We start from the raw sequence: 13,442 nt of genomic DNA, 5'->3' as shown, positions 1-13,442 counted from the left end.
GAAATTGATGGTTTTCTGTGGAATTCCTTTTACTCTATAGTTCCTTGTACATGTTAGTGATCCATCACAAATACTTAGAGAAACTGTACTGAATCTGAATTTCAACTAGTTTTTTACTATTATACTTATGTTAAATGATTTGATTTGATTTTAGTGTCCCAAAATATTTTAGTACAGATTGAAATGTTCACTTTAAAGAAAATAAAAGATATCAACAAGAAGAACACTAAAGAAATTGCAAAATACCATAACTTTAGTGACTTATTTCCCTATGTAATTATGAATCCATATAACAAAAAATTAAATCTACTGAAATTAATTGGGAGAGCAATGACTTACCACTTTATTTTTTTTACTTCTTGTGTATAAAATATAAAATATAAGAAAAAATTATTGACTTATTGATTTAGTACAAGCGGCTAAATAAATCAGATATGTATATCCATCTCAGCCTCTTAAACTATGTATAATCCTATTTTATCTTTATATTCCTATGAAATAAGCATGAACGTTTAGAATAATGACCTCCAGGATTCATTAGAAATATATAGGTAGATTTTTTAGTAAAAAGATACTGAAGATCTCATATAAAACTTATATTACTTGTATAAATTCAGAATAAATAACTCGTAGTCTTATTCGTACAAAGACAGATACTTCATAATGTCAGCCTAAGGGAAGGGAAAAAAGAGGGGTCATTTAGATAATCCTAAGCTTTTACCTGATGATGTTTCCATCACCATGTCAAATAATATTTCTTCTGTCCTCCTGCTACTTCAAATACCAATATCATTGTGAAATGTTTATATAGATTTGTAGAGAAAGGATATATAGAGAAACAATATTAAAGAAAAGAAATGGTAAATGGAATAAATAATCCAAAATTTTCTGATAGAAATATCTTACTGTGATTTTTGTAATTCTACATATGAAACTATATTTCATATGCAACATATATATACTTTTACGAATATAGTTTTGATATGATAATGAAGTAATACTGTAAATGAAAACTCATGCTATATTACTATTTTTTACTATATTTTTAAGTTCCCTATCTGTGAAAATTTAGTAAAACCACTTTTCTATGTTTATTGTATGGTGGTCTGAAATGGTTGAGTCATCTAAAAATAAAATTATTGAGTATATCTGAATCCTACTTCTATGCTCTCATATGCATTTGAAGCATTAATAACAGGTGGGTTATTATCAATGAATTTGTTTCCTGTCTTTAATTTGGGGCAAGAATACATTTTTTTCCCTTTCAGTGGCATTCCAATTATTATGAATTTTTAGGAATAAAAATAAACCCAAAGGAGAAAAATCTGTTCTATGAGCAGATGGCTTTTGATATCTTAAGGTTTTTCCATTTGTTTTAGTGCTTAAAATAAACATTATTTATAAGACCACTTACATTTTGATGTTTCTTAATGAGGAATATGCATCATTGATTTGACTAGCTTAAGAGGTCATTTAGAACTTGCCCGTTAACAAGCTGTAATCTGCTGAGCACACAATGACTTTGTTTAAAATTATCTATTCAGAGCTGATCAATGACAATAATTGTTTTATCCAATCACTTCTGAAAGTTGCTAATTACTTTGAAGGACATGAATACCAGCCAATTTTATTATTATTATTTTTTAGAAACTGTTTCAAAATTAAGAAAAAATTAATAAAATTAATCTTGCCTTTTGACAGTACTTTAAAAAATAGTCAGGTTATTCTGTAGTACTGGAATAGCAATAGAAAAATTAGCAAAATTCAGGATGTCATTGTGCCTATAATAGGAAGTATAGTATATAGTACAATTTCATCTATGTTGTATATTTTTAAATCAATTAAATATTGGTCACACTGGGCTTTCTATAATGAAAAAATGGAACTAAAGAATAGGCACACTCGTTTTCTCTTTAAACAGTGTATTTGTAAGATATTAGTGAAAAAAATGTGGACTTCAGAGTGAGACAGATCTGGGTTTGTATCTTGACTCTGCCATTTACTCTTACTGGTTATGTGACCTTGAACAAATTACTTAACCTAAGTTTCTTCATTTTTAATGTGGAGATCATGCCCTATTCACAAAGATATTGTGAGAATTAAACAGTTAGCATAATACCTGGCATTTGGAAGGAGCTCAATAAATTTTAGATCCTTCATTTCACTTATGGCAGCTTCTTCACCCACTCAGATGATCAGTTTCTTCCAGCTCTTCTTACTTACTCATCTTGGACAAAGCCACTTAAAGATTGATTGATTGTACTTTAGTGCGAATGAGTTTTAATTTGTTACCTTAACCATCACTTACTTATTATGGCCTTTCATACCCAATTGTGAATGGATTTGTCTTGGAAAGGATTTTTTAACTGCCTTTGAGTAGATGTCTAGGATATTAGATTATTAGAAAGCTGCAGCCGCTCCGGGTGTAGCTGGGACATTTCAGTTGCTGCTGGATTTGGAGAGGAAATAAGCCAGTGCCACTGGCTTTTTTCCCTTAACTGTGGGAAATCCTTCTTATTTTAGTACAAAATTTTCAGCCAATTACAGACCTCATTTCTCTAAAATGGACATACCTGCTACTCTAGTATTACCTGATCACAGACCACAATTATCACTCCTCTCAACACTCCAGAATGCATCTTTGATGTTTTCTGGAACACTTCATCTTATTTTATTTATAATTCAGTGACATCTCTATGTCATAGGCAGTCTCTCCCTGAGTAATGTTTTGATAACCCAATATTTTTCTTATGCAACCTGAGTCACTAATATTGCTGAGGATGAATTTTCTACCAGTACACGTTTACAAGTGTTCTCTTTTATAATCATGGTATAACGCATATTTGATAAAAGCATGCTGAAATACTTGAAGCCATCCAAACAGTTATGTGACCTTGTGCAATTATTTAACCTCTGTAAGCATCAATTTCCCCTTGTATAAAATCAGGTTAATTGTAATCTCCACTTCAGATTAATGCTATAAGATTAAATGAAATGAGCTAGGAAAATACTCAGTTATTTGCATGTATGCTTTATATATATGCATATTTCAGTAAATTATTCTTTTCCATTAGAAAGTGCTTCTGGTCAATTGCTCTTCTTTGCCAGTCATATTATGATTTTGGTCAAGTTAGGGAGAGTTTCTATATTGAGTATTATATGATTTTAGAAAAATTGATTTTTAGTTATAGAGTTGATCTTTAAAATAAGATAATTTGAAAAGTTCTTATTGTATAACTTTGTTACATTGCATTGCTATATTATTTAGTTTACTTTCTAGAATTGGTGTCTCTGGTTCAATTGTATACACAAGTTATTTTGTGTATCTTCAGTTATTTTATTCTTTCTCACGTTGAGAGGTTGACTAAAACACTTCCTTAAAATTTCTGCATTCAATATGTCAGATGTTATAATGATTATAAAATTTTGCCTTTTAAAGACAATGTCTTTAAAAACATAGAATAAGAATTCAAGTAAATTCAGCATTCCACTTAGAAATATTTTAAGCTATATGTCTTTTAGCTAAAAAAAAAAAAAAGTAGGCCTTGTCTCTCTATTATCCCTTCCTATTTAAAAGTAAAAAGCATATTTAGAGAACACAGGTATTGTCTCACTAGCAAACTGTGCTGAATTGGAAGTACTTCATATACTGCAGGAGAATCATTTATAACATGTCAAAATCACTGATTGATAATATTATACATTATCAATTTTGTTTTAAGTTGCCCTAATAGAGGCTGTGTTATCAAATATAGGACTTCAGGAGATTGAGTCTCATGATTGCTGGGGTTTTATAAAACATCTAGGAGCCCTAGGACATTATCTTATATCTCTGACTGTCATCTCATCTTAAAAAAACACACATTAATTATATTTTCTGCTAAAAATAAAACAACTTGTATTGCAGTAAAAGATTTAAAAAGGTGATAATTTTTAGTTTTAATTGATTGAAATTGTATTTTACTTCCTTCCCAATGCTGTTTTACAATGACTAAGAAAATGGATTCTCTGAAGCCTTAATTTGACTCCTGGATCTGTCACTAATAGCTGTGTAATTATAGGAAAATTATGTAAACTTTTTGGTAGTCATTTTGTCATCTGTACATCATATCTGAAGGAGTGTTCTAAAGTCTAAGAGCATAAGAAAACCCTTAGAATAGTGCCTGGCACATCAGAACTCAATGAATGTTAACTGATACGGTTATTGATAAAGAAGAAATAAAATGCCATGATTTCCTGATTTTAATATAATAAAAAGTGTGCATTAATATTAAAAAAAGATATAAGACAAAATTTTATTTAAAGATTAGTACCACTGAATTTAAAAAAAACTCATTAAAATTTTTATTTCAATGAGACCAAATGCAGTCTTGAAGCCAGTTGGTTTTTTGGGGAAAAATTCCATTTGCCTTATCTGTACAAATGGTAGGAATTTGTAGGTCAACTTTTAAATCTTTTAATAACTAATTTAGAGGTTAATATTTTGTGAAATGATTATAACTATTTTAAAATAAATTATAATAACAATTATTTTTATCTTTCAAATATTTATAATTCTGCAAGTACCACCTATGTTTGCAACTTATATACTGTTATATTAGTGGAAAAGTCTAAGGGTTTATTTAATATCAACTTTTAGAAATAATTACATTGGTTTGAAAAAACTTAATGCAATAAAATTTTTAAATGCTACATTTTATCTTTTATTTATACCTGTAGATTCAGAGACGCTGGCGAGGCTATAGGATTCGGAAATACTGCTTTAATTATTATTATTTGAAAGACTACCTAAAAGCTGTTTCAGAGACCAATGATGCAATTAGGTGAGTAGTACAATCATTAATCTACTAGTCAAAATTTTGGAAAGATTATTAATCATTACTTTACTTAGAAATACTTTCTTTAGCAGTAATATTTCAGGCAGATATTTATTGGTGAGATATATGATTCTATTTATCTTAAAAGTTGTTTATTATACATTAACATTTTGTAGAGACAAAATTAGATTATTTGTACATGTAATTTCTTGGTTCTATGCAAAATAGTTCAGTTTCTATAAAATTATTACATAGGAAGGTGCATTTTATCTGTACAATGATATACAGATTGTTAAATATGCTAAGCTTCACATATTATTATAAACATGTTCAAAAGCAAGAACTTACCTCTCAAAGAAGAAAATACGATGGAACATATTAAAATGTCTATCTTACTGTTAGTGTTTGTTTTTTAAACACCAGGAAGTTAGTACCTAGATATAGACTATAGGGTATTTTCTGTAGATTTATGTAAAATAAAGACATTGCAATAATAGTCAACCATTCCAAAGCCATATGTGTTGAGTTTTCATATTACTGTACTTTAAAAATAGATATTTTTTTCCTTTTGTGATATACTCTATTCTAATAACATAAAGTGACCATACAACTACAATAGATTTATATGAAATACAAATCATAATTATTAATAATTGGCATTTTATAGTAGCTTGTACTTTAAAAAATGCTTCCACATGCATTATTTGTTTCTTAAAGTTCTTTGAAATAGAAATAACAAACAATTGGAAATAATATGTTTAAAAAATTTTGTCTGAAATCCTAAAGTAAGATGTGTGTGAAGATATATCTGAAACTAAATTCTCAACTTTTAAATTTCTTGTGTGTGTTGTAAAAAATCTGGTCTTTATAAATTAAGCATAGAAAATTCATTACGTTGATTTCTTTAGAAATATCAGTAAAAAGTTTTTGATAGCTTCAATACAGGTTTAGTCAATGAAAGAAGTAGGAAAACTAAAACAACAACAACAACAACAACAAACCCAAACAAACAAAAACAAGATCCAGAGGAGATTTCTGTTTAGTTTCTTCTTGAGAAATCTAAAGCTTTGGAGATTGGTTAGTATCTACAAATGGCCAATTCAAGATTTTTCATTAAAAAACCTAGCAGAGTATGAGAGAGAAGAAATATGAGCTGGACTGAGGATTAACAGGAAGCAAGTGGGGATTATAAAATATACATAACTGAAGGACGTGCTCGCTGTTCCAGTCTTGCAAGTGCCAACTCTGTACTTCAACAATCCCGAGTGTAAGCATGTTGGTAAAGTTCACATATTAACTTTTAAAATATAAAGCTATTCCTTAAGAAAATTACATTTCAGGGCCCTTATTTGCTTCACTCTAATTGAAGCCCTGAATGGAAGAAGTCCTCAAGGAGGTGAACAGTTAGTAATGTGGTTTTGGAAAGGCTTACATCTTCTGTTTGGAATGTATTCTCATTAATCCTTGTTTTCATTCTGAGGTTAGTAGAAATAATTCTAGTCACTAGAGAGTTTAGCATATCAGTGCTGACAATTTGTTTTTAGTGATATTTTTATTACATTGCCAAGCAGTTTATTTTAATTTCCATCTCTTGGAGTTTTTAAGACTAAGAGTGGAAGTTGAATTTAACAAATGATTCTCTATTATTCATTGGAATATTTTTTTTCACTTACCAATATGTATAGAGGTATGATCCTCAGTACTACAAACAGAAAAGTATATATTGGTAATAGGTACACTAATGTTAAGCCATCAGTGTGTTCTATGAATATATCCAACTGAGCCATTATTGAATTGTTCTTTCGATTTCTTACTTTATTATAATACTATTTCATATAGGATACTTACATCCACTTTTATTAATCATAATTGGTTAAAATTTTCTTGTATTGTAATCATTAGGTCTTGGCACCAGGTTTTTGCTATATTTATTAGATAAACTGAGTAAATTACATGGCATGTGTCTTACTCTTCATTAGAAGTTTAAAAGAAATGAATCATAAAACTCTTGTGTAACTAAAACCTTTTAAAGAAGATATATCTTTAATATTTCCAAACCTCCATTCAAGTTTTTATAACTGTTTCTAACTATTTTATAACTATTTCTCAAATAATACATGAGCAGTGTATAACAACTGAAAATACAGATGACATAAAATAAACAAAAAGTCATCTATAATTCTATCACTCAGAAATAGACTCTATTAAAATTTTGGTGTCTATTCTCCCAGATCTCTGCCACTTAGTACCTGTGTGACTGTGGGCAAATTCTATTTTCCTTTTCCTAAGAATTGCCTCCTCTAGAAAGTGAGGAAAATAGTAGAACTACTCCATAAGTTTATTATGAAATAAATGAATTAATATTTATGAAGTGCTTAAACAGTACCTGGTATGTTATAAGCTTATAGCTTAGCAATTATTTTTCTTAGGACTTGTGGTTTTCCTATTTTCTATGTTGGATGAAGTATTCTTTTATGGCTAATCTACCTTCTCTATGGCTGCATTTGTGTTTGTGTTATGCAGTTTTATTACAATATGTCTTGCTGTTGATCTCTATTTAGCCTATCAATTTTTTAATAGATATTATTTTACTCTAATATCTATGCACTCACCAGTTTTCAAACATTTTCACCAATTATCTCTTTATGTATCCACTCTTTTCCATTTTTAGTTTTCTTTTTGAGCTCTGATGACCTTCTCATTCTGTTCTCAAAATCTTTCATATAATTTTTAATAATGTTTCATGTATTTGTCTTTTTATACTTTTTCTGGGTAACTCTTATTCTTTTCTGGATAATGACTTCTTATCTATTTCTGCCTCACTAATTCCCTTTATTTAGCCCATTCATAGAGTTAATTTTGGTGACTATACTTTTTATTTCTGAAAGTACTACTTAGTCATTTCTTAAAATTTGCCTGATCAACTTAAAAATAATTGCAGGCTTTTACTCTTTTCTAAATTATATTTTAATTTAATTTGAATAATAACACATTTGTATTCTGTATCTAATGTGATCATGTAATATTGTTCATTTTTCTGTATCATATATGGTGTTTTCCCTATGTATTTATAGTTAAAAAATTGCAAGATCATTGTGTACTGAACTTAATCTATAATCCTGTGGGGAAAAAATGGCACAATATTCCTCTTGAGAGTATTTATGTTTTCGCCTATTTTCTGTTTTACTCAGATTTCTGTCATTGTGAAAAAATACCTTAGAAAAAAAACTTAGAGTTGGAAAGATTTATTTTGGCTCTTGGTTTCAGAGGTTTCAATCCAAGATTGGCTCCATTGTTTTGGGCCTGAGATAAGGCAAAATTTGGTGGTGGCAGGAACAATTATCAGAGGAAACTGCTCAACTCCTGGCAGCCAAGAAGCAAAGAGAACAAGCAAGGAATGGTTCAGGGACAAGATATAGAGGGTGCCAGGGAAAAGAGGAACAAATGAGAAAAAAAATGACTGCTGTGGGTTAGGGTAGAAGTGGGAGTTGCAAGCTTAGAGGCATTTTTCAGAAGCAGAAAAGCTGAGCCCTGAAAGTTGTGTAGGAATGAAGACATTATTAACATGTCAAATTTCATTGGGATTGCTGTGATGGAAAGATTGACTAGGGGCATATCCAGACAATGTAACTGGGGTTCTCCATACTGGGCATTTAGGCCATACTAAATTATCTAACTACTATTTGAAGAGCATTGGAAAGAATTCCCCTTTGAAAAAGAGAGGTGACATGATTATATTTTTTGACATATATGTTCAACTTTATTTGTAATGATAGTTACATTTAAATAGTAAACTTTAAAATCATCTATTCATTTTTGCTGGAAAAGTATCAACACATATTTAGATTATATTTTTACATCACTTTACTCTATTTTTAATTCAAATCACAGGGATAGGACTCAGTTTTGTTACCTTTTGCTGTGTGACACATAATATCCAATGAAGTCTAAAACAATAAACAGTTGTTTTCTCAGTTAGGAAATTGGGAGGAGCTTTGCTGTGCACCTAGGTTCAAGGTCTCTCATGAGATGGCAGTCATACCATCAACTAGGTTTGCTGTTTCATGTGAAGGCTCAATGGAGAGGAAAATGCATTTCTAACCTTATTTACAGGCACTGTAATTCTCCTGGCTGTTAGCCTAAGGTATAGATATTGGCTTCTTCTGAGCAAGTGAGCCAGAGAACGTGGGATAGCATTCAAGATGGAAGTCACATTTTTTTTTTCACAACCTAATATCAAAAGTGACATTCCATCACTTTTTCTCTGTTGTCTTCATATGAAGAAAGAAACTAGGTCCATCCCACATTGAAAGGAAGGAAATTAAACAAAAGAATGGGGATGACTGAGGCCATTTTAGAGACAGATTTCTACAGTTAGTGACTTGCATGTATTATTTCAACACATCTCATAATTTTCAACATTTTGCTTGGCATAAAAATTGACTTAGAGTTAGAAAATAACTTAGAATTGGTAAGATTTATTTTGGCTCTTGGTTTCAGAGGTTTACTAGGACAATATATTTCATTGTATCTTTTCATAATTATATTTTAAACTTTAGAATTATCTCAAAGTGATTATGATTTATCCTAACTAGGAATTAGCATTAAAAAAATTAAGGTCTGGATTTCAAAGACAATATGAAAGAAGTAGACCAGCCCTTTGTTGGTGGGCATGGTTAAAACATTTGTAGAAAAAACTTAGTAAATTATTTTATATCAGAATATGTTTGCATTTGTGTTATGTAGGATACCAAATAACACTAAGTTTAACTTTAGTTCATTCTTTTGTTAATAGAAACAGTTGATATATTCTATAGTTAATATGAAAAAATTATGTAATACATATGCAAGATTGTATTTTCTTAACCAAGAGTGGAACGATTACAAAGATAAATGGGACTGATTAATTTACGACTGAGTTTGCACTTGGTAGACATGTTTCTATGTAACCTCTAGCCTGATATGTGAAAACTGCCCTGGGTTATGAATAAGAAAATTATACAATGAAATTAAAAAATAGCTACAGAGTTACAGATTAGTAGCATTAATAAAACATTATTAGCTTGCTGACTTGTTATTTCCCTGTCTTTGACAGATATTTAAACTAAAAATAATATATTTCCCCTAGTTCAATGAATGACTGTATTTGCTCATTGTTAGTATCTCATAATAGTACCTCTCCTTTAAAAATAAATTTGTCATTCAGCAAAACAAATCAGTTTCTTACCATGTTAATTTTGAATAATATGGTTTGGCTAGAAAGATATTTTTGGAAATTACATGTCACCTATATTTTCATATATCAAGGAAGATTTTGTAAGGACATATTTGTTTTCATTTGTAACACCTTTATTGAGATAAAATTTATATACCATACAATGAACCCATTTAAAATATATTATACTATGGTTGGATTTTAGTATACTCACAGTTGGTTATGCAACCATCACCATAATCAACTGAAAACATTTTCATTATCCTAAACAGAAACTTTGTATCCTTTAGCAACCATCCCTCCCCTTAATCTACTCAGGCAAACAGTAATCTACTTTCTGTCTCGATAGATTTGCCCATTGGTTTTCCCATTCTAGACATTTCATATAAATTCTATCGTACAATATAGTATTTTATGACTTCATTTTTTTATTTAGCATGATTCTTTTTAGACTTATTCATGTTATAGCACAAATAAATACTCTATTCTTTTTTATTGCCAAATATTGCACTGTATAAATAACCCATGTATTTTTTTAATCATTTCTCATATGGTTCTTTCTAGTTGGATGTTGAACCTCCAGAAGGAAGGTGCTAAGTACTTTAGACTTACTTGATGAACATTTAAGCTATTTCTGGTTTTAGCTATTATGAATAAGACTATTATGGACACTCATGTACAAGTTTTTGTGTGGACATGTTTTATTTCTCTTGGGTACATCTTGAGAGCTTTATGCTGACAAATTTAAGACTTGAAAAATTAGGAACATTTACTTTGAATTCAGGTACACGTGGGTTAGAATCACAGTTCTGCCACTTCCTATCTATATGACCTTAAACTAGTTGCCTAATCTTCACCTGTATATTGAAGCGCAGTAGTTTTTACTATGCATAATCTTTAAGAAATATGCAGTATATGAAACATTGAGCATATACTTGATATTCAACAAATAGCAGCTATTATTATCAAGAGTAAGGAAGAGATAATAGAGAACTAATATTTAGAAACAGGATTAGGTGGGTGAAAAACCTTCATTCTACAATGCAAAACAAACAAACAAACAAAAAAAAGATACCTATGTGAATAAAGAAGGAAGGAAAGAAGATTGGGAAGGGACTGACTGGAATAGCAATAGATTTCCAAGGAAGCTACAGTCAGGCTGATGGATTGATTGCCTTAAAGCCCTAAAGCCAAAGTCACCCTATGGTAGAGTCCACTAGTTTGGCAGAATGGTCCCGCCTTAGTGTCTCATCATTCACTGGCTTAAAGTGACCCAAGGGAGGTGTGACATTAGTATGAACATATTGGTTGATCCAAGAGCATTATGGTTCGGAAATGAGGTGATCCCCCAAAGCTCACGTGTGAAACAATGTAAGAAGGCTCAGAGGAGAAATGATTGGATTATAAGAGTCTTAACCCAATCAGTGAATTAATTCCCTGATAGGGATTAACTGAGTGGTAATTAAAGTGGTAGGTTTTGTCTGGAGGAGGTGGGAATTAGATTGTGGCTTTGGTGTATATATTTGTATCTGGAAAGTAGAGTCTCTCTCTCTGCTTCTGGATTACCATGATATGAGCTGCTTACATCTGCCACACTCTACCACCACGATATTTAGCCTTACCTCAAGCCCTGAGGAATGGAGGCAGACTTCTATGGATTGAGAACTCTCAAATCGTGAGCCTCAAATAAACTTTTCTCCCTCTACAGTTGTCCCGGTCAGATTCTTTAGTCACAGTAGTTAAAAGCTGAATAAAACATGAAGCATTTCTAATATTTGGAATATTTTGAAATAGCATGTTATTTTTCTCACATTTCTGTAAGAAAATGGATTAATACATTTGTTTGCATAAAGCATAATTCACCTAAGGTAACTCAAGTAGACTTAAATGAAAGGATGACTTACAGGGATGTAGACATGGTTAAGGACTTAGCAAATCATATTTCAGCATTGAGAGAGAAGCAACAATAAGAAGTTATCAATACTGTCAGAGTTGAATAGTTAAGGGGAAGAAATAGCATTAATGAAGTACAGTGAGAACTAAGAAGTAATTCACTCCCAACCCCTGGTCATGAGCTCTACTGGGACACAGCTATTGCAAAAGGTGTTGCCACTAAAAGAGAGATAAATGGAGAAGAAAATCCCCTAGTGTAGTGGGAGTATGGCAAGTGGAATATAATCAGAATTGATAAATATTTTGAGTTCGTAGGTTAAATTTTATTCCAGTCCCTATGGTATCAATTTCTTCAGATTTGTTTTTATTTAATTTTATTTTTTTTGTTGATTTAAAAAATTGGTACAATATAGGTATGCATGAGAATGGAGTTCATTGTGATATATTCATATATGCACATGAGTTTAGTTAATTTTATTCTGCTGTTCCTTTCCTTTACCATCCTTGCTCCTTGCACTGTTCTCTTTTCTATTTTCATGAGATCTTCCTTCTTCTTTAATTTCTTATTTTTTCTCTCTAGCTTCTGCCTATACAACATTCAATCCTTACCTTCCTGAATATGACTTATTTCAGCATGATGTTCTTCAGTTCCATCTACTCTACTTACTAGCAAATTTTATAATTTCATTATTCTTTATGACTAGGTAAAACTTCATTTTATATGTATATATATTCCACATTTATCCAATCATCTACTGAGGGACACCTAGGTTGATTCCATAACTTGGATATTGTAATTTGTGCTGCAGTAAACATTGTTATGCAGTATCACTACAGTATGCTTATTTGCATTATTTTTGGAGAAGTACCAAGGAGTGGGTTAGATGGGTCATAGGTGGTTCCATTCCTAGTTTGTTTTTGTTTTTTGTTTTTTTTGGTACCAGGGATTGAACCTAGGGGTGCTTAAACACTGAACCACATCCCCAGCTTTTTAAATTTTATTTTATTTTATTTTATTTTTTGAGATAGAGTCACACTAACTTGCTTAGGTCCTCTCTTAGTTGCTGAGTCTGGCTTTGAGCTTTCCATCCTCCTACCTCAACCTCCCAAACTACTGGGATTACAGGCGGACACCATTGCACCCAGCCCATTTCTAGTTCTTTGAGGAATCTCCATACTGCTTTCTGAAGTACTTGTACTAATTTGTAGTCCCATCAACAATGTATATATTTTCCCCTACATCCTTGCCAGCACTTATTGTTATTTGTATTCTTGATGATTGCCATTCTAACTGGGGTGATATGAAATAATAGTTTTTTTCTTAAATTTCCCTGATTGCTAAGAATGTTGAACATTTTTTCATATATTTGTCAGCTATTTGCATTTCTTCTTTTGAGAAATATCTCTGTAGTTTCTTAGCCATTTATCGATTAGGTTATTTGTGCTTTTTTGGTGTTCAGTTTTTTGAGTTCTGTATGTATATTCTGGATATTAATCTCCTATGGGAGGAGTAGCTA

General features: G+C 30.9%; 1 protein-coding gene across 1 annotated transcript in view; it reads left to right on the top strand.

The window, feature by feature from the left end:
• The window catches only part of Spata17 (spermatogenesis associated 17), a 208,551-nt gene that overhangs the window by 41,787 nt on the left and 153,322 nt on the right, over positions 1 to 13,442 (top strand). The window contains exon 5 of the mRNA XM_076832137.1: positions 4,720 to 4,823. Coding sequence (XP_076688252.1) covers positions 4,720 to 4,823 — 104 coding nt within the window. The remainder of the gene's footprint in view (positions 1 to 4,719; positions 4,824 to 13,442) is intronic.

The sequence above is a fragment of the Callospermophilus lateralis genome, chromosome 13 (assembly GCF_048772815.1).
Source record: "Callospermophilus lateralis isolate mCalLat2 chromosome 13, mCalLat2.hap1, whole genome shotgun sequence".
Taxonomy (NCBI): domain Eukaryota; kingdom Metazoa; phylum Chordata; class Mammalia; order Rodentia; family Sciuridae; genus Callospermophilus; species Callospermophilus lateralis.
This window is presented reverse-complemented; position numbering and strand designations above follow the sequence as displayed.